General features: G+C 45.8%; 1 protein-coding gene across 1 annotated transcript in view; it reads left to right on the forward strand.

Annotated features, from left to right (window-relative positions):
• The window catches only part of THSD4 (thrombospondin type 1 domain containing 4), a 130,189-nt gene extending 108,865 nt beyond the window's left edge, over window positions 1-21,324 (forward strand). The window contains exons 9-12 of the mRNA XM_083475773.1: window positions 1,886-2,059; window positions 10,772-10,951; window positions 13,116-13,260; window positions 16,942-21,324. Of these exons, the coding sequence (XP_083331899.1) occupies window positions 1,886-2,059; window positions 10,772-10,951; window positions 13,116-13,260; window positions 16,942-17,084 (642 nt within the window). The 3' untranslated portion in view covers window positions 17,085-21,324. The remainder of the gene's footprint in view (window positions 1-1,885; window positions 2,060-10,771; window positions 10,952-13,115; window positions 13,261-16,941) is intronic.
• The last annotated feature ends 5,239 nt before the right edge of the window (window positions 21,325-26,563 follow it).

Below are 26,563 nucleotides of genomic sequence, written 5' to 3' on the forward strand. Positions count from 1 at the left end.
ACCTTCCCGCCAGAGCAGTACCTATTTATCTACTTGCACTTTGACGTGCTTTCGAACTGCTAGGTTGGCAGGAGCAGGGACCGAGCAACGGGAGGTCACCCCGTCGCGGGGATTTGAACCGCCGACCTTCTGATCGGCAAGTCCTAGGCTCTGTGGTTTAACACACAGCGCCACCCGCGCCCCACCCTTGTGACTTAGGGCGTTCTTAAAGAGCCAGCCCTCTGGCCTGAAAACTCCCACTCTGCTCTCCAGCCTCTTCCATGGTGTACTCCCTGAGCTGGCTGGCTCCTGCAGTGGTGGGGTTGCCATATTTCAAAAAGTGAAAATCCGGACACAAAAGTTCTTGAGCTTTTTAGGCAAAGTTGTTGAGCCAAATACTGAATACCAGACGTATGGTGACCCTATGCAGTGGACCCTCGGTTCCTCAGGTGAAGACACCCATGAGCATCCAGGAGGTTCTTTTTAGGGGGCTCAAGTTTCTCAGGCTCCATTGTTTCATGATCTCCAGCAACAAGCTCAGAGCGTGACACCTGCCCTGGCCGTCTACAGCAGGAAAGTCTGCAGCCAGAGGCTCTTGAGTCTGAACCCATGGCTGGCCTACACAAGCCTCTTTGGTCTGAGCCAGCAAGGCTCCTCTGCTGCTTTTATGATGTCACCCAGATGTTTTCAAGAAGCTTAAGCATGCTGTTGGGTGTCTGGTTTTTGCAGAGAAATGTCTTTGTTTTAATTTTAAAAGATGGAAATAAAGCTCAAGAGCCCAACAATATCCTGGTTCCAAGTCTGCTGCTGAAGCTCTTTAATATCCTTTGCAAGCAGTTAATCTGCGCTGAAATCTCACAGCACAGAGTGGGGCAAGTCGGTATCTTCTTAGTTGGCATCTAATTTGAAATGTGATCCATTTGTTCAGCTTACTTAGAACAGAACTCAGTTTCTGGAGAACCTCAACAAGTAATATTGCTAGCTGAGTGTGCTAAAAGCACCAGAAGCCAATTGAAATACTTTGTGGATGTGGAATGTTAATGACCCAAAATGGTACCACCAGGCTGTGAGTGTTTTGTGGGAGAAATTCAAACAAATACCAAGAAATTTAAATTAAAGTGGATTAAAATGCTCTGTCACCCCCTAGCATAACAAATCAATGGGGTTTTTTTTGTTTTTTTTAAAGGAACACACTTTGTGTGCACAATAAGTGAATGATTAGCAGAAAGATGTATAGACACTCTGCCAGCAAATTAGGATTTATACTGGATGAAAGGCTGATTGAATATAAGAAGAGCCTGCTGGATCAGGCCTGTGTGTGTGTGTGTGTGAAAGAGAGAGACAGACAGACAGAGACTTTCTGCTTTGGCTGTTCACAGCACCACCAATTCACCAAAGGGATTGTGGTCCTCAGTCCCAAAAGTTTGCATATCTCTTTCCAACGGAATAGGCTGCATGAGTACTATAACACTGTCTAGGGCATCACTATCAAGTATTTTTGATGGAAACCTCAATTCAGTTACCCAGAAGGTCACACATCACCATATTATGCTATCTTGCATAGAATTTAGCACCCTGTCAATTTTTACTTATCTTCATCATCATTATCTAGAGCAGATTTCTAAGCTTCATGAATAAGTGGCAGGAGACAGATGACACCTTGGAAACGTCTCCCTGTCTTCTCTCTCTTTCCATTTTGCCCTTTCCCCTCTTCCAAAACAAGATTCCTCTTTGAATATACATTCTGATTGCAGAATGTGGATATCCTGCTGTCAGAACCTGATCTGGATTTGTGTACCTTCTTGTGCCAGAGAGCCCTTGAGTCACCTTCCAAGCATTTCACAACTGCTTTCACTAAAGCAGCAGTTGGGCTAACGGATGTCTTTGTTGTCTCCCACGATGACAGTGCTCAGCCGAATGTGGCTCTGGTGTCCGGACACGCTCCGTCATATGCATGACCAACCACATCAGCAGCTTACCACTGGAGGGCTGCGGACACAACAGACCAGCAGAGACCACACCCTGTGACAATGGGCCATGTTTGGGGAAAGTGGAATGGTTTGCTGGAAGCTGGAGCCAGGTACTGTTCATCTTCAAAATGTTTGGGGGAAGATCCAGCAAAAATTAAGAAAAATGGAGTTCAGGCGAGTTAATTATGTGGCTCTTTTTTATTAATTTACTTTATTATACTTATTGGTCTTTTTTGGGAAAATACTTTTAGCAATCATCACATTCCAGAATGTTTGGGTTTATTATTATTATCATTCTCTAGGATGTAGCCTACCTTGATTTCAGCAAGGCATTTGACAAGGTGCCCCATGATATTCTTGTAAAGAAGCTGGTAAAATGCAGTCTTGACTATGCTACCACTCAGTGGATTTGTAACTGGCTGACTGACCGAACCCAAAGGGTGCTCATCAATGGTTCCTCTTCATCCTGGAGAAGAGTGACTAGTGGGGTGCCACAGGGTTCTGTCTTGGGCCCGGTCTTATTCAACATCTTTATCAACGACTTGGATGATGGACTCAAGGGCATCCTGATCAAATTTGCAGATGACACCAAACTGGGAGGGGTGACTAACATCCCAGAGGACATGATCACACTTCAAAACGACCTTGACAGATTAGAGAACTGGGCAAAAGCAAACAAGATGAATTTTAACAGGGAGAAATGTAAAGTATTGCACTTGGGCAAAAAAAATGAGAGGCACAAATACAAGATGGGTGACACCTGGCTTGAGAGCAGTACATGTGAAAAGGATCTAGGAGTCTTGGTTGACCACAAACTTGACATGAGCCAACAGTGTGACGCGGCAGCTAAAAAAGCCAATGCAATTCTGGGCTGCATCAATAGGAGTCTAGCATCTAGATCAAGGGAAGTAATAGTGCCACTGTATTCTGCTCTGGTCAGACCTCACCTGGAGTACTGTGTCCAGTTCTGGGCACCACAGTTCAAGAAGGACACTGACAAACTGGAACGTGTCCAGAGGAGGGCAACCAAAATGGTCAAAGGCCTGGAAACGATCCCTTATGAGGAACGGCTAAGGGAGCTGGGCATGTTTAGCCTGGAGAAGAGGAGGTTAAGGGGTGATATGATAGCCATGTTCAAATATATAAAAGGATGTCACATAGAGGAGGGAGAAAGGTTGTTTTCTGCTGCTCCAGAGAAGCGGACACGGAGCAATGGATCCAAACTACAAGAAAGAAGATTCCACCTACCTAAACATTCGGAAGAACTTCCTGACAGTAAGAGCTGTTCGACAGTGGAATTTGCTGCCAAGGAGTGTGGTGGAGTCTCCTACTTTGGAGGTCTTTAAGCAGAGGCTTGACAACCATATGTCAGGAGTGCTCTGATGGTGTTTCCTGCTTGGCAGGGGGTTGGACTCGATGGCCCTTGTGGTCTCTTCCAACTCTATGATTCTATGATTCTATGATTCTTATTCCTGAAGAATTATCCTTTGTTGCCTCCATATGTTCTCAATGTCTTTTTACCCTACACAATTCCATTAAGAGATCTGAATTGTGTTTTGTTCTCTCTCTGCTCCTATGGTTGTATTCCTTCTGGCCACTTTCCCTCAACCAGTTAAACTGGAGAGAAACAGGTGCTGACGGATCAATTAGGGATCTGTCCCTCTCCCTAATTATTTGGCCATTTCTTCATAACGGTTAGCTAGCGATGGAAGAGCTGAGCCCAACACTCCTTGGCTGATCCATACCTGGACTTGACAAAGTAAGCTAATCCCCCAAGACACCAAACCCAAAACGAAAACCAGAAGAGATCACTCAGACCAAATTGGATTCTGACATCATTGGGACTGTGTTAGGACCTGTGGTGGGTCCCTGCACCCCTCTTCCTCTGCCAGTGCCTGGGAGCTGAGTGCCCAGTGCTGAAGGGGAGCCTTTATGCCATGCAGGCCTGGCAGCACCCACTGTTGCCTCCCAGGGTAAGGTGCTGGGGGGGGGGGCAACTCAGAGACCAGGGGGCAGCAGTGGCTGCCCAGAGGATTCCCAAGGAGAGGGGAGAGGAGGGAGGTTGAGGGAACACTCCACAAGGGAGGGTGCCTGAAAAGGTGGTGAGGAGCTGCAGGCAAGGGGTGACATAACTGGGCTCCTGAGCTCTACAGGGGTGCCGCAAAAAGATTGTAGTTGGTCAAGGGAGCAATGGGTTCAAAAATGTTGAAAAACTGTGCCCTATGTGTCTCCCACTCCCAGAGTGTGTGCTGTTCTGGGAGTTCTCCAGGGAGGAGTGGGGGAAACCCATTGTGCTAGCAGGACTTGTGGTGGCTCCAGATGGCTCCCAATGCAGTCACTGTTTAGTTGAATCCAGCCCTTGATTTATTACCCACCCTTCATGCTAATGTCCCAGGGTGGGTCACAACATGCTTTTGAATTAGTATATGAGGAGCAAGGTTGGTGTTTCCTGTGCAAAGGACTAGGCTTTTGTGTATGTCCCTGCATTCTAATTGGTTGATTCTATTATGGCAGTTAAGTACTGATAGGGCATGCCTTGTTGTTGGTTTAAAAACCCGCCAAAGAACTGCGCAAAACACAATGTCAAGTAATCGTAAATCTGTTTGTGCAGTTTTCTGGTTTTTGCACAAATCTGAGAGGTCAAAAGGATATATGTGTGTGGCTAAGCTCCTGACTCACACTTACTAGCACACCGGAAAAGAAAATGAAAGCAACTAAATTCTCAGCACACATTTTTCAGACTGCTGCTCAATATATCCACTGTAGAAATGTCTAATGGTGATTGCTTGGGCAGTTTTCTGGTTTTGTGCAAATCTGAAGGATGAAAGAACCAGGGAATTCCTGAAGCACACCAGAAATAGTTACAAGCAAAAGTGATAAAGAAATTCAGGTAATGAGTTAGTGGGCAAGGGAAGAGAAGTAGCAGAAAGTGACAGTGGATCCACCCACCCCAAAACGCTAAAACAAATAGTCTGCAACCCCCAAGGAAAACAGTTTTGAGCCTAATTTTCTCCAATTTATTGAATTATCCCTTTATCAGGTAAAACCAAATTTACAAGGGGAAAGGATTGAGATTGATGTGGTTTGAGGGTCACATCATGTGGACTACTGTCAGGGAGAATTTGGAGGTGACAGAGGAGGTGGAGCAGGGGCTCGGGGATGCTGCAGAGCCCTTCAACCACCTAGAAGGGAGCTCAGACTTTCAAATCAGCAGAGACAAGGAGGGAAATAAACTAAGGATCAAAGATGTCTCACACAATTCCCACACCTACTTTCTTGGCGTGGGAATTGAAGGAAGCCACTCCCCGAATCTGACTCAATGGGTTCGGATGCATAATCCTGAACTGTAGCTATTTCTTGTACATATGTAATAAAGACTGTAAATATCAAGCCTACTGTGCCGGGGTGTTAATGCGAAGGGGAGACACCACCTTTACAACTACACAAATTAAATGGGAATGCAAACTCTGGTGTGGACAAGCCATTACTCTCAGTGGAGTTTGGTTTAGTCTCAGCACTGGAAAGGCCTATATCATGGGTAGGCAAACTAAGGCCCGGGGGTCGGATCTGGCCCAATCGTCTTCTAAATCTGGCCTGTGGACGGTCCAGGAATCAGCATGTTTTTACATGAGTAGAACGTGTCCTTTTATTTAAAATGCAACTCTGGGTTATTTGTGGGGCATAGGAATTCGTTCATTCCCCCCTCCCAAAAAATATAGTCTGCGAGGGACAGTGGACCGGTTCCCTGCTGAAAAAGTTTGCTGACCGCTGGCCTATATCTCTGACTTTGATGATCAGAATTCTATCGTTTTTTTCATAATTGACTCCCTGATATGGCTGATCATGCCAATAAACTGCTTAGTCTCACAAAATGCACGATAAAGCTTTTAGGACTTCAAGGCTTTCTGCAATAGACCTGGCCCCCTTTTTAATCCTTCATGCCCTCTGCCCCCTCTCTTAACACATATTGTCAGGAAAAGATCTAAATTAGATTAGTGGTGAGCTATGTAAAAAAAAGCAACTTAAAGTAATAAAAATGCCAGCCGAGAATTTCACAGAATTCCAAGCTATGGAATCATAATGAAATGCAGCATTCGCTCAACACACTCAGACTCTCTCTCTCTCTCTCTCAGGACAAAAGCTGATGCAACTTGAAAGCCCCTCTCAAACATTTACAATCGGCATCTTACAGCTTTGTTTCATATTGGGGCACTGTCAGAGTGCATCTGCTTAATAGTCCTGGAAAAGCACCCAATCCTTGTTCTTCTTGCATAGACATCTTCCTCCATCCCAGCATAGACCTTTGAATGGTGGACCAGCTCCAAGGTTCTGTTATGTTAACTGGCATCCCAAGAGTTAATTGCCTCTGGGACCAGCAATTTACAATGCTGTTAACAGGAATTATGTCTTGAACTCCGGAGCACCCACAGAGAGTTTATCCATAAATCTACCATATTGCTTCAGGCTTCTAATTTATTTCTCTAAAGTAATAAATTCTCCAGGAATATGCAGCCACGGACATTTTAAAACCCATAATATTTTAATTCTCCACTGGTCAGCTACAATATATAATATAGTGTAAAAAAATAAATATGTGTTGAAGATTGATTTGTGGTGAAAATGGTGATTGCACCGTTCAGACCGTCTGATTTGTAGTCATGTTTAGAGCAGATTATCAGTGTCTCTTCCAAATCGGTTTCATTATGAACCTCTGGCAGTTTCCAAACATGCTTGCTAAAAAGTTATTCCATCATTTCTATGCTTCATATCTGCCATCTAGAGCGGCCACCCAAATTTCTATTGAAAATGATGTTTCAAGGAAATTTGGGCAACCTCTGAATTCTGGGAGATTCCAGACAGACAAAAGGAAACCCTGTTTTGCGCCATAGTTAAAGGATGGGAGAGGGGGTGGAGACCACCAGTCTGGGAGGCTTTAAAGGGGGATTAGACAAATGAATGGAGGGGGGTAAAGTGATCAAGGGCAGCATATATTTGAATGCCTGTTGGGGATCTCAAGTAGGAAAGAGCATTTGCGCTCATGTATCGCTCGTGGGCTTTACCTAGTCAACCACTGTGAGGACAAGATGTGGAACTACATGGACCATTCATCTGATCCAAGAAAGATCTTAAGTTTTCATGTTAATTTAAGACAATACTTTAATGTTGTTTCACATGTTATAACTTGCCCTGGCACCTTAGGGTGAAGGGGAGGTACCGTATTTTTCGCCCTATAGGACACACTTTTTCCCCTCCAAAAATGAAGGGGAAATGTGTGTGCGTCCTATGGGGCGAATGCAGGCTTTCGCTGAAGCCTAGAGAGTGAGAGGGGTCGGTGCGCACCGACCCCTCTCGCTCTCCAGGCTTCGCGGACCTCTCCGCAAGCAGCGGGAGCACTCCTGGAGAGTTGCCTGCATGCCGAAGCCTGCGCGCGCTGAGATCAGCGCGTCCAGGCTTCGTGGACCTCTCCGCAAGCAGCAGGAGCCAGCGCTGGGCTCCCACGGCTTGCAGAGAGCTGCCTGTTTGGGGGCTGGGGTCAGGGGAAGCTCGGGCCTCCCCAGCCCCAGCCCCGCGCCTGGGGGGGGGGATAATTTTTTCCCCTTTATTTCCCCCCCAAAAAACTAGGTGCGCCTTATGGGACAGTGCGTCCTATAGGGCGAAAAATACGGTAGTATATAGTAGTAGTAGTAGTAATAGGAGGGGGGAGGGGGAGGGGGATTAGAACATCCCACCCACTAAAGGAGGCCATAGATAATTCAAAGCCAAAGGCCTGGCAGGAAAGAATTGAAGTAAAAAACAGTTCAGAAGTCTTAACATTCACAGGAACATGGTGGTTCCTGCAAACACACATCTCAGGTATCAAAGGCCTGGGTGAAGACATGCCTCTTCGCCATATAGTCCTCCCCTCTTGGTAAGCAGTGGTCAAGTTTTTGCTCTCTTCTGTTTGAGGGGCTTTCAGGCATTTGAAGTGTCCCAGGGCCAATTTAAAAGTGATTACTTGGGGCTGGTTAAGCACCCTGTGCTTTTAATCTCTACCAGAAGTAAAAACAAGGCTCCCCCTTCTTTTTCTTCTTCTTTTTAAGTAAATTGTGCTAAGCGTGTTTTGGTATTTTTAAAGCCTTTTTCAAGTGACATGGAAACCAATATAGCGCTGGATTTCTCTCCTGAAGACCTTTTCCAAAAAGTGCCAGGAACTGTATTGTGTATTTAACCTTTAAAGATTCAGTCAAGGGCTACCTGGGCCAAAAGTTGTTTCTGAACTGAGCCCAAGCCCCTCCCTCCGGAGCAGGCTATGGAGATGAAAAGGAAACCCTGGTGGCATCTAAATTCCCCCATATCAAACAGAATGGGAAAGCGGGGCGGGGAGCAAGCCAAGCTGAATTCTCACCTCAAATGCTAGAGGCAGAACAAAAAGGTTAAGCCCAACAGGGTCCCTTTCACCATTCCTCACCTCCGATAAATGCACCACTTTCTCAGGAGAACAGAGCACCATTGAGGAGACTCCCGGGACACCCCCCCCCTTCCACCCCCCAGGCCTAATTTAGTTAGACTGCAATCCAGCTGCCCCAACCGCTGCCGGTGGGACTTTGCCGAGGGGCAGAGCTCACAGTGGCCACAGCGAAAGGTCAGGGTGGCAGGGAAATTCAAGGCTGGCACAGCAGTCAGGCCTGGAGAAGGCCCAATGCCATTGCTTGATGGCAGTGAGCCCAGCTTGGGACCCAGTGGATCCCTGGCTGCCTGAGCCCCCACCCACACTCAGAATGCCCCATTTCAGGGCTTTCCTCAGAGCTCTGCCAGCAAAGAACTAATAATAATAATAATAATAATAATAATAATAATAATAATAATAATAATGTAAACTGCTTAAACCCCAAATTGACTTCCTTGTAATACTGAAGTGAATTCACAAATTATACAAGCACTGAAATATAACCAACCATACTATTAAAAATGCAATTAATATAATCCCATTAAATCAGGAGACAGGTTGAGAGAGCAAAGTCTATTACAGGGCAAAAAAAGTTGTTGGGAGGTAATATTTTGATAAGAAATGTGCCCATGGGAAAAAGAAACATAATCAGTCCTCACCGACTGCAGCTTTAGACAACTGCTTGGGGATTGATTGCTTAAGTAAACAAACAAACAAACAAACAAACAAACAAACAAACAAACAAAGTCTCATGCAACTGACTGCAAATGTGTAGTTTGACCCTTCATGTGTCCCCATCATCTTAAAGTGGAACGAGACATTTCTGTGGTGCAAGAAGAGTCCTGCCCTATTTGCCTTAATCTCATGAACTGATATAGCTGCTTTGCTAAAGGGAACAGTTATTAAACCTGAAAGGTGGAGCCTTCTGTCTGTTTTGCTTGCTGGGCAAAACCAACTAATCCTTCTGATTCAAGTCAAATGATTGCAGCATCATCTGTCTCTGGGAACAAAGTTGTGACAAATATAACAGGCCAAGTGTAAATACCAAAGGTCAGCTGTTGCGCTCTCTCTCTCTCTCTCTCTCTCTCTCTCTCTCTCTCTCTCTCTCTCTCTCTCTAACACACACAGGAACAAATAAAAAAAATACAGACAAGTTCTGGCAATATCCATCAGCAACCACTATAAATAATAATAATAATAATAATAATAATAATAATAATAATAATACCCCACCCATCTGCCACTCTGGGCAGCTTCCAACGCATATAAAAACGTAATGCAGTGTCCAACATAAAACACTTCCTGATACAGGGCTGCCTTCAGATGTCTTCTAAAAGTTCTGAGTTCTGTTTAGAATTTGCTAATGGCTGCAAAATTATTGATGGTGAAAAAAGGGTTATATTTTGCGCTCTCTTCATTGAGGGGGGGAGAAAAGCTAGTTCACTTACGGAGATTGGGTGAAATATCTTAATTCATAAAATTTGCGTATTTAAAACGGTAAGCAACCAACTGAGACAGGGTGGGGTGGGGGTGGGACCTTTTATATAAGCTACCTCCATTACATTTACTGCTATACACTCTTTGTGGGGCTTCCCTTGCACCTATCCTGAATCTGTGGTTAGTGCAGAATACTGCAACATGATTGCTGGCATATATAACACCTGTGCTCAGAGATCTTCACTGGCTGCCCATTTTATATATATATATAAAGTCATTAACAACTTGGGACCAGTTTTCCTGCAAGAATACCTCTTATGCCATATATGCTCACTCAACCACTTTGATCAATGGCACTGGCCCTGTTCCAGGTACCCCATAATACCTGAAGTATCTGAAGAAGTGTGCATGCACACGAAAGCTTATACCAAGAACTAACTTAGTTGGTCTTTAAGGTGCTACAGGAAGGAATTTTTTTTATTTTGACTATGGCAGACCAACACGGCTACCCATCTGTAACTGGACCCATAATACCTGTTCAACATCTGTAAGAAATGGATCTTTGACGTTTGGCAGCAGCTGCACTCTGGGACACGGAGCCTCTTCACGCCAGGCAGGGCCTTCACTCCACTCTTTCCAGCGCCTGCTGAAGACACTTTTGTGTAGACGAGTCGCTCCAGACATGTAGAGTGTTGCTGTATCGTCTAATCTGTTTTTAGTTTATTGCTGATTTTACCTTTTGAACTCGTTAAAGAAACCTCCTCTTTGCTTCATAAAACTTATAAACCACTTGGTTGCAGGAAACCTCAAAGTGGTTTCCAAATAGAATAGAAAAATGTGACTATTTATTTTAAAAAAAATTAAAATTAATCACTCAACAAAAAAGACAGTCTAAAGTTTATGAAGTAAACATATGAGTATGTATCTCCACCTCTGTTTTCTGTTTGCTTATGTATAGTGCTCCATTGAATGTGGCCGTGGAACTCAGCAGAGAGAAGTGATTTGTATCCGAAAAATGGAAAGCAGCTTTGACCTGCTGAGCCCTGAGGAGTGCTCATTTCTGGAGACACCTCCCAACCAGCAGACCTGCTACCTCAAGCCTTGCGGCGCTAAATGGTTTAGCACCGAATGGAGCACGGTAAGTACTCGGCTGCTGCGTTTGGTTGATTCCTCTGCCCAAAACACAAATGCTCAGCTGAAGTCTGTTCCTATGGCCAGCCCTGGAGAGGTTAAGCAGAGCTCTGAAGGCCCTCCTAGTCCAGCCTCCTCTTCTCCTAGTGGCCAACCAGAGGTGTGTGGGAAGCCCACAACTAGCAGCGGGGGGGGGGTGGGTGGGGGGTGGAGGGGCTCCCCGTGAGGAAAGGATGCAGGGTTTGGAGCCAGGGAGAGGTGACATGATAGCTGGTGGAGGTGCAGCTTCTAGTCCTCCAAGGAGCTCCCACACAGACCTTTACAGTGGCTGGGCAAACTGAACAGAGGAATCTAGCTCACTCATGTCAGCACTGACTGGCAGTGACTAGTGTTTCAAACAAGGGGCTTTTTGCAGCCCTACCTGGAGGTGCTGGAGATTGAACCTGGGACCTTCTGCATGCAAGGCAGAGGCTCTGTCACTCAGCTGTGTCATGCGGAGTTGCTCATCGTCTGCCTTCTCGCTTGATTCCTTGTTGAACTGCTTCCCTCTCCTCTCTGCTGAACCATCTGCCTGCCTCCAGGCTACCAGACCTGACACCTTCCAAGTTTTTCAGTGTATAACAAATCCTTGTGAGGACTTAAAGAAGTAATCTGTGCAGTGACATTTAACACTGCAGGAATGCAAGTAAGGAATTGTCTGTTTAGTCTGCTTCCAAGGTGCTGACGAAAGCATCTTCAGCAAGGAACCCAACTGGCTGGTCATCAGCATCCTGTTCGCCTAGGCAGCTGCATGCAGCCGCCATTTCCCACTAATAAGTTTCTAGACCTCATGTCCTTGCCAACATCAGCTATCTTAGCTGGGGAGCTTGAATACCCTTGGTTTAGAGCAGAAGGAGGGAACCCTTTTCAAACTGAGGGCCGCATTCTCTTCTGGAGAGCATCCCAGGGGCCATTTGGTGGTGGTGGGTGGGGCCAGAGGCAAAAGTGAGAAGAACAATTAATATGAATTTTGCCTTTGACATGTAGGCTAGTTTCTAGAAAGAAAACACACACACACACACACACACACACACACACACAGAGAGAGAGAGAGAGAGAGAGAGAGAGAGAGAGCTCTGTCCTCCATCCAGGCAAGCAAGGGCAAATCCCAACTTAGCAAAAACACTCAAGGAGGGTACAGAGTAAAGCTGCTGAGAGGTGTGGCCTCGGGGAGAGATGGTGTGACTTGGTAGTGTTCGCGACCTGAGGAGAGTCAGATGGAGAAGCTTGGAGGACCACAAGTGACTGCATGACTGGAGGTCGCGCCCCCCCCCCCAAGTTAGAGTGTTGGACACCTGGGGCACCAGGACTGCAAACCCTGCTCAGTCACTGGGTATCTTTGGGTTAGGTGGCCGTGGGGATACAAAAGGGAGGAACAGGAGCCACACCTGCCACCTTTGGTTCCTTGGAAGAAAGGTGGGCTGTAAATGTTACAAGGAAAGAAGCATATAAAGGTTCTCAACAGTCACTGCTGACAGGAAAACCTGTCTCTTCTGCACAACTCAAAACATTCCTGTATCTCCTTCAACTGAGATAAAAATAGGTCTAGTGTACCTCAAGTGGTTTGTGAAGAGCTCCTTCTTACTTGGGTGTCTTCAGAGGGCTGTGTGTGTGTGTGATGAACCTTCTCGTTCTCCTTTGATTTCGTTCTTGGAACCTCCTCCCTCCCAAAGTCCTTGAAAACAATATGATCCCAAATTGCTTCAGACTGCTAAGTGAGGAAATTGCTTTGGCTGCCCCAGCTCTGCCCACTCTCCTACTTTGAGTGCTTTGCTTCCTGGATAGATTTTCATGACCACACAGAAGGGCAAATTACTCTTACCACTCTTGTTTTAAGGCAAGAGAACAGCATTCTGAGAAAGCAATAAACTAGAAGCTGCAAAATGACACAGCTGATGTTCTGTTGATCTTTTGATTTGGGGCTGATCCTGGGCCAACACCTGGCATGCCGCTCCTGATCTGTGGAAATTCCCAAAATGACTGAGTAATGTTGGTACTGGTCACAGTGTGGTGGATTGCAGTGAGGGTTACTTCTGAGTAAACATACACAGGGCTGCACTGTGAGAGTGGCTTGCTTTGTTAATTTCATACTTTGCCAGAGCACTTATTTATTTATTTTAAATGCATTGCAGTGCTCAAAGTCCTGCGAAGGCGGCTTCCGTGTCCGAGAGGTGCGATGTCTCTCTGATGAAATGGCGCCCAGCAGCAGATGTGACTCCCAGCTTAAACCTGAAGAGAAGGAGCAATGCAACACTCAGGACTGCATACCCGAAATAGGTAGGGTAATGTTGCCATTATTCTAACTGTGGAACTCCATCTAGTGGAGGAAAAATAAAACTGACCCACTGTGCCTACTGAGGCAAGCCAATAAGGTCAGATTTTAACAAAATGTAATAGTTTGGGTGTGTGTATGTTTTTCTTTTTAACAAGACCAAAATAAGCAAGTTTCTTTTGAAAGGTATATTGGTTTTTCATTTGGGATTTAGTCTTTTTATTGGCACACACAGCATTTGAGTGCCCAGGAAGTCTCTAAAAGATTCCACCAGCAACCTGTATGCTGTTACATCGGGGGGGGGGGAGGAGGTAATGTGCTTTTCAGATGTTGTGGTATTCAACTCCCATTGGCCATCATGATCAGAGACAGTGGGATGTGTGTTCTGCAGCATCTGGATGATACCACATTGGCTACCCTTGATGTAGACAAAGAGAATGATGGGAACTGGAGTCCTAAAATATCTGGAAGAGCACAGATTCCCCACTTCTGATCCAACTCCTCAGAAAATGGGAGAAAAATAATTGTCAAATAGGAATTTGAATTCCCCCATTCTTCTGCCAGGTTTTCAAAGCTGAAGTCACTAAAGAGGTTCCCCATGTACAACATTCCAGGACTATGGCTCAAATTCAAGATTTGCATCTGCAACAGTGTAGGATTTGTATGAATAATAATTGCCACTGTTTCTGCAATTTCTCTTCCACTTCAAACAGCTGGGTTTTGCTGAGCAATTAACGCTTCGCTACAGTGCCTGCCAGTCAAACACAACGGCCTGCTACCTTGTGTTTAGGTATCCTGAAAATGAAATTGATTTGTACTTGACTTTGAACAAAAGTGATTGGGTGTATGTATTGTTTAAGTCGTGTGGTTTGGGGAAATGTATTATTTAAGCAAAGCTAGGTGCAGGAAGAAGAAAAAACTCCAACATACACAAACCACCAAGCAGCACCGTGAATGTTAAATGCTCATCTAGACTTCTACTTTCCCTGAAGAGTTTTAGAAACAGAATTTGATTTTAACATCTACGGTTAAAAAAAAGAAAAAGCCTTAATCCTACAGATCAGCTTAAACTGCAGCTTTGCAGGAAGAAACTTGCACCCCATTGAATGTCAAACATAATCCAAAACTTGGAAGCAGATCTGCTCTGCTTTCAAGAATAAAATGAAAGAACTTTTCTAGGGTCAACTTAACAAGGCGCAGATAGACACTTAGACACTAATTTTGCTCTCTCATAAGCAGGAGACCCTGATGGGCTGGAATTTCATCTGAGGAGATCCAAGGGTTTTGCCCAATACCTTATATCCCCATGAAATAAACAATAACTGCTTTGAGGTTTTCTTCTTACAAGCAGGCAGTATATAAATTTTATAAAATAATATAAAATAATCAGATTCATCATTTATTTATTTATTTATTTATTTCATAAAATTTATACACTGCTTCAATATTTTTTTAAAAGACCCTCAAAGCAGCTAACAAAAAGGTAAAAATAAGAAAATCAAGAAAAATTTGGAGCCAAACATACAGAATCATAGAATTGTCAAGGTAGACGGGACCCCAGGGTCACCTGGTCCAACCCCCTGCAGTCCAGCAATAGGCAGCTGTCCCTCATGGGGACTGAACCTGCAACCTTCTCCTTATCAGCACCAAACTCTAGTCCAGTGTTTCCCAACCTTTTTTGGGCAAAGGCACACTTGTTTCATGAAAAAAATCTCGAGGCACACCACCATTACAGCCCCGTGACGTCAGCGCGCAGCGTCATGCCGGGAGGGACATGAATTGCTAGCAAATTACATAATCACCTCCTTGAGGGCTGGCTCATCTTCTCCGAAGGCAGAACCCCATTAATTAACAGCACAGACTCACACCATAGCCAAGACGAGGGGGGAAAACCTCAGTCATGCACAGTCATGCACATGTGGACGAATGTGCATGAGGACTAAATGAGTGCTAAATGAGTGCTAAATGAGGACGAAGACCGGGCAGAGAGCAGGGTTCAAATCACCCCACCTGGCCAGGACAATCCCTGGGTGCTCCCTTGGGCCACTCGCCTGACCCACCTCGCAGGGCTGTTGTTGCGAGGATAACACGGGGAGAACCACGCGCGCCCCCGGGAGCTCCTTGGAGGAGAAAGCGGGCGATGAATGCAATGCACGAAATATATGAGAGGCGACCAGGTTTTGCAGGTGAGGGGCCCCCGCCAGCCTCCGCTTCCAACACCCGGCGCAACGACGCCGAAGTTTCCCCCCGGGCTCGGCTCGGGGAGCAGCGCTGCTCCCCCCGGCTCCCCTTCGCCCTCCCGGCTCTCTCTGCCGCCCACTGGGGACCCCCCTCACCTGCCAAGTCCGGAGCGCCAGTGGAAGTTGCATGCATGCATGCAGGGCGCCGCGTTGCCATTGCATTGCACTGCACTCCATGCAACGCCTGCACACATGCATTGCCTTGCACGCACGCCAAGGGGTCTCCCCGCGGTCCGATGCGTCCCCTCCGGCACGGATGCAGCATTGCAAAAATAACCCCCCCCCCGACGCAGCCCTACCTGGGGGGCAGCCTCCGCCTCCGCCGCTCCGCCTCCGCGGGGATCCCCGGGCTCCATCCTGCCGCCCGATCTCCGCGGGGGCGCAGGCAGGCTGCGCGGGGTGTGCGCGGAAGAGCCCCTGCCCGCCCGGCCACCGCCGCTGCGCTCATTCCATGGCCGGGAGAAGAGCGCTTCAAACAAAACGCCCGGCCCGCCAGGCCACGCTGAGAAATGTAGTTTGCGCACCCCGCGCGGGCGCGGAGCCCAAGAGCGAGGGGACTACGGATCCCGGCAGCCCCCGCGCCGGGGACGGAGGGGGAGAGGCCGGGTACAGGGATGGAGGGACGGGTGGGCGAGCGAGTGAGTGAGTGGCAGCCGCCAAGCCTTGGCCGAGAGCCAGGAAGGGCCTCCCCGGAGGAGGAGGAGGAGGGAGGCGCAGAGCGGGAGGGAGGGAGGGAACCCCAGGGGTCATCTAGTGACGGCGCCCCAATCGAAAATTTGACTTAAAAAAAAAAATCTTTCGAATTCTTTAATTTTTCCCGCGGCACACCAGGCAACATCTCGCGGCACACTAGTGTGCCGCGGAACAGTGGTTGGGAAACACTGCTCTAGTCAACTGAGCTACCCAGGCCTATACGAAAACTTAAAATGCTAAAACAGATTAGAATTCACACTGGCATATCGAAGTACCTGGGAAGGGTTGCCTAAAAAAGAATGCTTGTTTTCTCCAGGTGCACAAAAGAAGAGAGTGGAGGCTCCTGCTTGCTCTTCCTAGACAGGGAGTCCCAAAGGGCAGGTGCTGCCACACTAAACAAGCGAGTTCTTACCAATGCAGAATGGGCATTATGTGGGCCCTGCAGTAGTGCCAGTTCTGCTGATTGAAGTGGTCGATTGATGCAAAAACCATACCAAAAAAAAAAAAAAAAAAACTGTGAGAATTTCATACTAAACTTCATGGCCACTGTGAAGTCCAAAGCATCTGAAAGGCACTGGGTTGGTGAAGACTGATTGAGGGGCTCTTATTGAAAGGAGCTCATGCCATCATGGGGACGATGCGGGGACCTGGAGCAGAGATTTCCCTGCTGGTCTCAGTCAGTGCAAAAGTTCCTGGGGCACAAGGTGACCCCTTAGCCATTGCCTGTTTAAGGAATTATTTTGTCCTTTCCAGATGAAAACTGCAAAGACAAATATTACAACTGCAATGTTGTCGTGCAAGCCCGGCTGTGTGTCTACACATATTACAAAACAGCGTGTTGCGCTTCGTGCTTGAGAGTGGCCAACAGGCAGTCTGGGTTTCTGGGGCGCAGATAACCATGGCTCCATCGCTGGCACCGCTGGACTTCTGCCCAGTCATTTGTGGCTGCTTGGACTGAAACAGAGTCTACCTTTTAAAAAGAGAGGTTTCCCTTACTGGTGTGCCCTTGAGGGTGTGCATGCTTCTGTGATATCACTGGCACACTGTATAGGAACCCTTTTGGAAATGTACACTGTAAAACTGGGTTTCCCCAAACATCATTAAGCACAGCCAAGCAAAAGCCCATCTTGGGAGATGTAAGGAACTGTCTCAGACAGAGTCAACTAATAATCCACGCAGGAACACTAGGGGTCAACGAAGGCAGCAGTCCTGTGCCTGGAGGGAAGCCCCGTTGAACTCAGCAGAACTTACTTCCAATGCATAGGATTGTACTGAGAAAATCCCAGAACATTGAGCTTGACTGGCATCAAACTCTTCCTCAGGACCATTCTCCTTTACATAATACTTCTATGACACCTAAAAAAAATGTTGGAAACTTTGCTAGTATCAAGGCAGAGCTTCTTGTTCCTGCTTGGACATAATAAATGATTCCCACCAGGATGAAACCAGGGATGGCATTTTCTTAAAAAAAACCCCAGTTCTGCTTAAAAAATGAGCTATGCTCACACATCATGTTCATTATTCTAATAAATGATTATATGCATTATTATATGTATGATTTTCTATACATATACACTCCAGGTTTCCCAAAGCAACCAGCTCTCAAACAGATACATACAAGAATGCATATAACTATACAGAAATACTTTTGTATCAGTGCTTATAAGATTATGCTGCAGTAATAAAGTGCCACATTGGGGCTTGACACTTTTATATGTATAATACATGTATTTTAAAATTTTGCACATAATTTTGCATATAAAATTACATATAACCAGTCAGGCCGTTTTTGTAATAAATAAATAAATTAAAACATCCCCCAAACCACAGCATTGCATAAAGGGCAGGCGGGCAGTGCTGCCTCAGTTCCCTCAAAGGATCCAGCCCACGATGCTATAAGCGCAACATACATATTTCTCTCTCTTCAACCACTTCCCCTTTCTTTTTAGTAGTTTACATCATTCCTGAGGAAAGTTCTGAAATTTGAAGGCTAGCTCATTGTTTGTGACACATACACACTGTTGGTCCCAATAATGGTGATTATGTTGCTTTCCTTGTTCAGGGTCCCCTGCCCCATGGATGAACACAGCAGCCTACCTTTGTGTCGCTTTCTTTGTCAGTGTTGGCAAATGCCAATAGTTGTTGAATACTGGCCATCTTGATGTGTGGCAAAGTCAAAAAGGATGCACCCGACCAATTTCATGATGGCAGCTAGACGGTCCCCCTCCACTACAATTAATCTGTCTTGTGATCACTTAAAAATAAACTCAGAAAGCCACCTTATACCAGGTCAGACTCTTTCTCCACCCAGCAGATCCATTGCCTTCTCTGGCCGGCAGTTGAGGTGGCCACATTCTCTGCTTTTCAGAGGACCAGCCTCTGTTTGAAATCCGGTTTCACGATGGCCATCAGAAGGGAGAGCACATGGGGCATCCAAGCTGCCCATTGACCCCCAGTCAGGTGACTAAGCAAACACACAGGCCCCCTGGTCGCTGTCCCTAGTATGATGGGATGTATTGTGTTTCTATTTAAATTATAGTAATTGTTTCTAAATCTGCATCTATACGTACAGATAAATCAGCATATAAAGTTATTATACAAATTTGTCTCATCTTTTGGGATGATGCATTTGATGACATTCAACCTGTGCATTTACTTTTAATGCTCTGCACCTCAGGTGGCCTCCTTCTGAGTCAGGGGTCACCAACACAGTGCCCACAGGCAGCAGTGTGCTGGCCAATACCTCCTATGGTGCCTGCAAAAGGTCTCAGTATATACCCTCTCAAAAATCCGCATTGCATGAGAAAATGTTCATTCTTCATAGTCAGTACCTGTTTGCATTGACTCAGCCTGTCCTGCATTGAGCCTGCCCCCCCAACCCCCCCCCAACCATACCCACATTTCATTGGATGCTAGCAATGGACACCCATCCTCTTCCAATCCATTCTCCACCCAGGAGAATGACTAAGAACTTCTCTTTGCATGTGAGAACAGTGAAGCAGGTGCCTTTTTCTCACTGATCAGGGGCCATGTTGTGGTCCCAACTCATTTTCTGCTCTTTTGGAAGTGCCAGGAATTTTGTTTTATTCCACCCCTATCCCCACATGGCAGCCATTTTGTCATTGCTTCTCAAGAGTGTTCTCATCCATTTTGTTGCCTGAGGCAAAGGACAAGATAGTGCATTCTCCACTCTGTGCACAAAATATGACTTGACTGGAAGTTGTATCGTCCTTCCTTCCTAGTGATTCGAGCTTCATTTAGCTGGCCACCCACCCAACATTTGACTCATTATTCATTTTATCTTAGCCGTCTTAAAAGACAAACACCATTAGGACTGAAGAGCAGGGGAAGGTTGTATCGTAAGGACCCAGACCCCAACAGTCCTGAAGAATGTTCCCCACATGAGTACCCCAGCTGATCTGTAGTAAATAAGCATGTGTTTTAAACATTCTTTTTTCTGATCTACATTCCTTTCTTTGGTGATGTGGCCACTGTAAGCCATCACAGCTAGCGCAACCTACATATTTCATGTGTAATGCTAGTAAAAGGGTAAACAACATGGTGGCCTCCAACTCCCATTATCCCTGTCCATTGGCCATGCATTGGCTGTGGCTGATAGGAGTTGTAGTCTAAAACATCTGGAGGGCACCCCTTGTGGACTACCCCGGCTCAAGTGCATGACGTACCCCTCTTCCTTTTGCTGCCGTTCAGTAATACTCATTTCTTCCTATTAGCAGTGATGGGAAAGAGTGTTTAGAGGTCTGTATTCAATGTTCAGACATGCCCATGACAGAACCAGTGTGCTGTAGGTCAATGTGGTGTCCACCAGATGACTGCTGAAATTCAACATCCATCAGCCTCAGCCACCCTGGCCAACAGTGAGGGACAAAGGGAATTGTTCTCCAGCAACATCTGGAGGCACCATGTTGATTACCCCTGATGCAACCTAACAGCTGCTTTGCTCTTTTGGTGTAGACGCCAAAAGAAGTTGTTGGTGGTAGAGATGGCACCAAGACTCGTATTTCTTGCAATGCTCACCTCAAAAAGAAGGAGAATGTTATGAACCTAAGTTCTTGTTCAGCTATGATTCAATCAGAGGGGAAGAAGAATCCCACCCTCTCCCATCTCCATCCTGCCTACCCAGATCCTAAATCAGTTCAGATTGCCTCGGGGACCAGCAGAGCCATTTCCGACTTTGTTTTTTTTTTTTAAAAAAAATATTACATTAAACATTAAAACAAACGAAAAAAACATACATCACACATACAGACAAAAAAGAAATACATAAAAAAAGAAAAATAATAATAAAGAAAACAAAAGAAAAAACATCTCCTAACATAAGATACCAACAAATTAGGTTGCATTTACTAAATAACACACAACACTAATTGACTTTCCGACTTTGGGGAGAAAAAAGATCTGCTCTTTTTGGGCCAGTCTGAGCCCAGGCAGGACGGAGCGTTGGCTCATCTTCAGTCAACAGGCACATACATAACACGGCCAGGTCTGCCCACGCAGTGGAGAATTGCCCAGATCGCCACACACCTGAAATTAACCCAGCCTGTCTGAAACAAGGAAGGATATACTTTGTTATAACTTATTTTTTATATTTGTAAATACAAGATGTTTATAGGAAAAAATGTATTCTAAGCTGTGTCTATATGGAATAAGCCACTGCATCAAAATAGTTCTATTATTTAGAATATAAATTTGTTTGTTCATTTGTTTTACAAAAAGGGACTAAAAGTGGATTTATTTATATATGCCATTGACATTTCTGTCCAGCTCTTTTGGCAATACTAACCAGTCTCTGGCCTAGAGTTTTATACCACACTGACATATATAAAAGTATTGTACTGTAAATCAGTAGTTAATGTTTTCTTTAATTCATGGTTAATAATCCACTTCTACAAATGGATTTTTTTAAAAGAAAAGTGGGAGATGTATAAGTTTAAAAATACTTAAGGACTAGTTCAGGAATATATATCACCAGCAATGCACCTGAACCAGTTCTGTACAGCATCTTTTTCATATTTGTATACATTTTCTCCAATGGGGAAAAAGTTTGATATTTTTTCGTATGACTAATTTATTTTTTATTATTGTGGGGGGGAAATAAATTGAACAAACATCCCATCCTGTGAGTTGTCTTTTGTGGTTAATAATGTCAGCACAGTTCGAATCCTGCCTCTTCCATGAAGTCATGAGAAGGGCCAGTCCTAGGGTTGGGCAGGGTGAAGTAGCAGCCCCGGGTGGCAGGTGCTGGGGAGCAGCAGAATTTTTGCACCCCCATTGGAAGATTCAGTACAGATGAAAGAAGGCGCTTCTTCACATAGTTCCAACAGTGCACTGTGTGAATAACAACTCCAGTTAGTCTCTCCGAAGTCTTTCGACACTCAGCTTCCCTGGACGGCCATGGATTCCAGTGTTATGAGAGAGGGGGGGGTCCCTATTTCCTTCCTCCACACCATGCATAAACTCACCTCTATCATGTCTTCCCTTAAGCAACTTTCCCCCTAAATCAAGAAGCCCAAAATGTTGCAACCTCAAAGGGAGGTTGCACTAACTCTTTAAACATTTTGGCATTTAAAAATTAGTTTTTCTTAAAGATTTTCTCATTTAACAAGCAAACAAAGAAAACTACATATAGAGTCTCCACTTTCAATTCAGAGTCTGAAAAGTTTGTTTACATTCAGTATAAGATGCTGTTATCATATGCAGTGGCGTAGCGTGGGGGGTGCAGGGGGGGCCGGCCGCACCGGGCGCAACATCTGGGGGGGGGGGGGCGCTTGCACTCGCAGCTCTCTGCCCCTACCTGGCTCACTCACTCACTCTCACTGCAGTGCTGGCTGTGCGAATCCGAGCCGCTGGGTCGCCGCCCACTGTGGAGGGGGTGGGTGCCAGGCGTGTGGTGCGGAGAGAGAGAGAGGGACTATCTGGGGGAGGGACAGTGCAGCGGCCACCCAGCGCAGCGCTGAGCACGGGAGAGAACCACACCAGACCAGACCAGGCAGCAGCAAGAAGAAGCTGGCAGTGGCAGCAGGTTAGGGGTTAGGGGGCACAAATTACTTGCCTTGCCCCGGGTGCTGACAACCCACGCTACACCGCTGATCATATGCATTATGCGGTTGGGGGGAAAGAGAGGAGAGAGTGGGGAGAATGATCTTTCAGTCTATTGCATAGTTGATTATTGATTCTGATTTTTGCTGAAGCCATAGAGTAAATTTGTTTAAGGATATCTAGGAAGTTAGGGCCGAATTTCATGCTGGTTAATACTTCTATTAAGTATTTCCATTCCATACAATCAAAGGATATCTAGAGACATGACTGTCAGTGGAGATTTGGTTGTTTTGCTGTGTTCTATCAAATTTAGTAGTTTCCTAATGGGGTCATGTCCTGCTTTCCTCCAGGGCGCTGCCATCTTCTCTCTTTAAACATTTTGGTTGCCCTTTTCTGAACCTTTTCCAACTCTATCATATTCTGTACATCATGTTCCAAGTGTGGTCTCACTATAGAGTTGTATAATCCCATTCTGACAGTGGCAATTTTATGTTCAATTCCTTTTCTAATGATTCCTAGCATGGAATTTGCTGTTTTCAGAACTGCCGCAAAGTGGGTCAACACCTTCATCGAGCTTTCTGCTATGACCCCAAAGTCATAACAGAAAGTTTACACACCCTGAGCATATATGTGAAAGTATTGGGTTTTTTGCCCCCACATCCATCACTTATGCTGAATTGCATCTGCCATTTTGCTTCCCATTCACTTAGTTTAGAGAAGTCCTTTTGGAGCTGAGCAGAATCCTTTTTGTTTTAACAACCCTGAACCATTTAGTATCATCAACAAACCTGACCACCTGACTTCTCACCCAGACTTCAGATTGCTCACAAACAAGTTAAAAAGCACAGCTCCCAATACTAATCCTAGAAGGACTCCTTCTTTGTCAACCGCCACCTAAAGCATTAACAAACTCGGTCACTGTGTGTGTGTGTGTGTGTGTGTGTGTGTGAGAGAGAGAGAGAGAGAGAGAGAGAGAGAGAGAGAGAGATTTTGCAGCCTGTGAATCATGTTGCAAAGTTATTAGTTTGGTTTCAGATCTGCCCTAGATGTTCTTAAATTTGGTACAAGATGCATCTTTTAAAATGGTTGCAGTATTCTCCTGCGTCCACCAGCAGAATTGTGTTGGACTTAGCTGTCAGTTTTTGGATTCAATTTCTTGCTTTTTTCACAGTAACCAACTGAGAGAGTTGAAGATTTGCATCAAGAATAAAAAAATAAAGGATAAAAAGGGAACTATACTTGGCTCGTAGACTTTAAACATACCCTTCCAGATGACTGGGTAAAAATTCTCATTCCTTCAGAAAATCTTTATATGGAAACATTTATGGACATTTTAGAATCTGAGTGAAAACGTTTCTGTCATGTGGTTCTCACACAAATATAATCCAAAAACAATATTTTTGAGTTATGGATATGTGCCTTGGGTTTCACTGTTTTTATTTTTCAACTGCATAGGTCAGACGTGCGGCCACAAGACTCTCTGGCTCTCATGACTCTCCCTGGATCACCCCCTCCCTGACCCTGATTAAGACACTCCTAGTGTCTGCTCTTGAACTGTGAAAATGCCTTTTGGTTATTTGGACAGAGGGTGGTGTGTGTGTGTGTAGAAGTCACATCTATTGCCCTCCTTCCGACAAGACAGAAGTATTGTTTCTGGGGCACAGGGAGGCAGGGGGTGGGGGGGACTCCCTGGTCCTGAATGGGGTAAGTGTGCCCCTGAAGGACCAGGTGCGCAGCCTGGGAGTCATTTTGGACTCACAGCTGTCCATGGAGGTCAATTCTGTGTCCAGGGCAGCTGTCTACCAGCTCCACCTGGTACGCAGGCTGAGACCCTACCTGCCTGCGCATTGTCTCACCAGAGTGGTGCATGCTCTGGTTATCTCCCGCTTGGTCTACTGCAATGTGCTCTACGTGGGGCTACCTTTGAAACTGACCCAAAGAAACTATAACTAATCCAGAATGCGGCAGCTAGACTGGTGACTGGGACCATATAACACTGGTCCTAAAGGATTTACACTGGGTCCCAGGACATACCCGAGCACAATTCAAAGTGTTGGTGCTGACCTTGAAAGCCAGTGGCCCCAGCCTTGTATGCCCGAAGGAGCTTTTCCACCTCCATCGTCCTGCCTGGACACTGAGGTCCTCCTCCAGTGATGTTTCCCTCAATGTGAGAAGCAAAGTTACAGGGAACCATGCAGAGGGCCTTCTCGGTAGTGGCTCCCTCCCTGTGGAACTCTCAGATGTCAAGGAAATAAAGAATTATACAACTTTTAGAAGACATCTGAAGGCAGTCCTGTAGTGGGAGGTTCTTAACACTTGGTGTTTTTATTATGTTTTTACTTACGCTGTAAGCCACCCAGAGTGGCTGGGAAAACCCAGCCAGATGGGTGGGGTATAAATAATATTTTTTATCATTATTATTATACCTTTGGCCCCACCCTCCACTGGCATGTGGCCTCCAGAAAGTTGTCCATGAGGAAATGTGGCCCTTGGAATGAAAGAAGTTTTCTGTCTGGATATATCTGCTGGACTAAAATGCCTGACACAATGACTTGTGCTTTACAGCACCGTTTAATACATTTTACTCAGAAGGAAGTCTAGCTTTTCAGTGGATCCTGTTTCTTAGGACTGGAAACCTCCGATTCCTTTCTTGTCCTCAGAAATCATACATGGAGAGGCAGTGAAGAATACTAAATGGAATATCTCTGGTTCAAACATCTCTCCCCCTAAAGGCCCCGAATTGGCCTTTGGCCAGCATTTCTCAGCTGAACCCGCCTCACAGGGCCCTTATGAGGCAAACCCCCCATGAACACCACTCTGAGTTCCTTCACAGGATAATAATAAAGAATGAGTCCAATGCTGGTGCAATAGGAAGAGCTGGAGTGGGAAGGCTGTGAGCTGGTGCACTTTGGAGGGCCAGCAGACAAAGGTTATAAGAGGATCCGTGAGCAGAGAGTGGAGGCAGTCTAAGACATGTTGCTGCTTGGGGAAGACAAGAAGATGGCACCTCCCTCCATTCCAACTATAAAAGCCGACCAGACTGACAGTTGAATCCCACTTGGACTCTGGGGATGGGATATTCTCCTTCACGGAGGTGACTGCCTCATTTTGCCTCATGGTAGGATCAAAAGAAAAATTCTGCCAGCAGCAGCTTCTCACATCTACTTTTGTGGTAATAATTGACACTTCAAGGTAGGGCATGTCTTAAACCAGGGGTGGCTAATCCCCAGCGCAGAGCCCCCGTCTGCCCCAGCCCAGCCTTCCATCAGTTGGGTAGGGGTGGGCTTGGGGTTGGCTGGGCTTCTACGTTTTGCAGCATCATAATGCTTTTTGATTTAAAGGGAGGGGAGGATATCTCTAAGAAGAATCACAGATCTACATGTCACTTGTGTAGCCTAATTCAGACAAGGCATATAGAAATTCAGAATGGATTCCCTATGGGCTTCTGTATGACAGATGAAGCTGTGATAGTCACTCTTTCTCTCCCCTCCACCTCTCTTTCTCATGTCCACTTGCAGGAACGACGGCAGGCTTCAAAAACCATCTATTATTAAACAACTACTTAGGCTGACAATGGCCCTGAGCCAGAGGACATGAGCAGTTTTGTGAAAGGCTGAAGGAGAGAGTGCGAGAGATCCTTTTTAATTTTGTTTGCAATTTGCATGTTTAACAAGGCGTGACCTTAACTGTTCCAACTAGCGCCAGGTGCCAGGACTGCTGTAAAGCACAGCACTGCAAGGCTGTTCAGCAAGGACCAAGCAGAGCTGTAGCCATCTGGGACTGTGACAGGATTCAACAAGTCCCACAAGCCACTAAACAAGCCCACAAGCATCACCTCCTGGAGCTGATCTTTGCATTTTCCTGGAGGAATCACAAATCATAGAACTGTAGAGTTGGAAGTGTGGGTTTTGGGTCCTTCCTTCCTTCCTTCCTTCCTTCCTTCCTTCCTTCCTTCCTTCCTTCCATTAGATATTATGAAGGCCAGCTCCTCCCTTCACATCACCAAATGTGCTTACGATGTAGCGATCAGGGTACTTTTGATTCATATCCCAGCATGACAACCAAATTGAATCTGAAACCAGCAGGCATGAAAAATGGAAAGAGTCAGTTGGGAAATGTGACAGGTGATCTGTCACTGTCTCATAAAACATAAGCAAGAGTGAATTCTCACTCTCTTTAGGGGCTGACATGTTATTTACTCATAAGCCCTTTCATTTGCCTTGTCGAAAGTAGGTTGTCACACTCCATGGCTCCGTACCATACCGGCCCATTTGTATTCAGATACACAGAGGGTGCAGACTAAGCAACTGCCATC

This window comes from Podarcis liolepis (assembly GCF_965112155.1).
Source record: "Podarcis liolepis genome assembly, chromosome: 14".
NCBI lineage: Eukaryota > Metazoa > Chordata > Lepidosauria > Squamata > Lacertidae > Podarcis > Podarcis liolepis.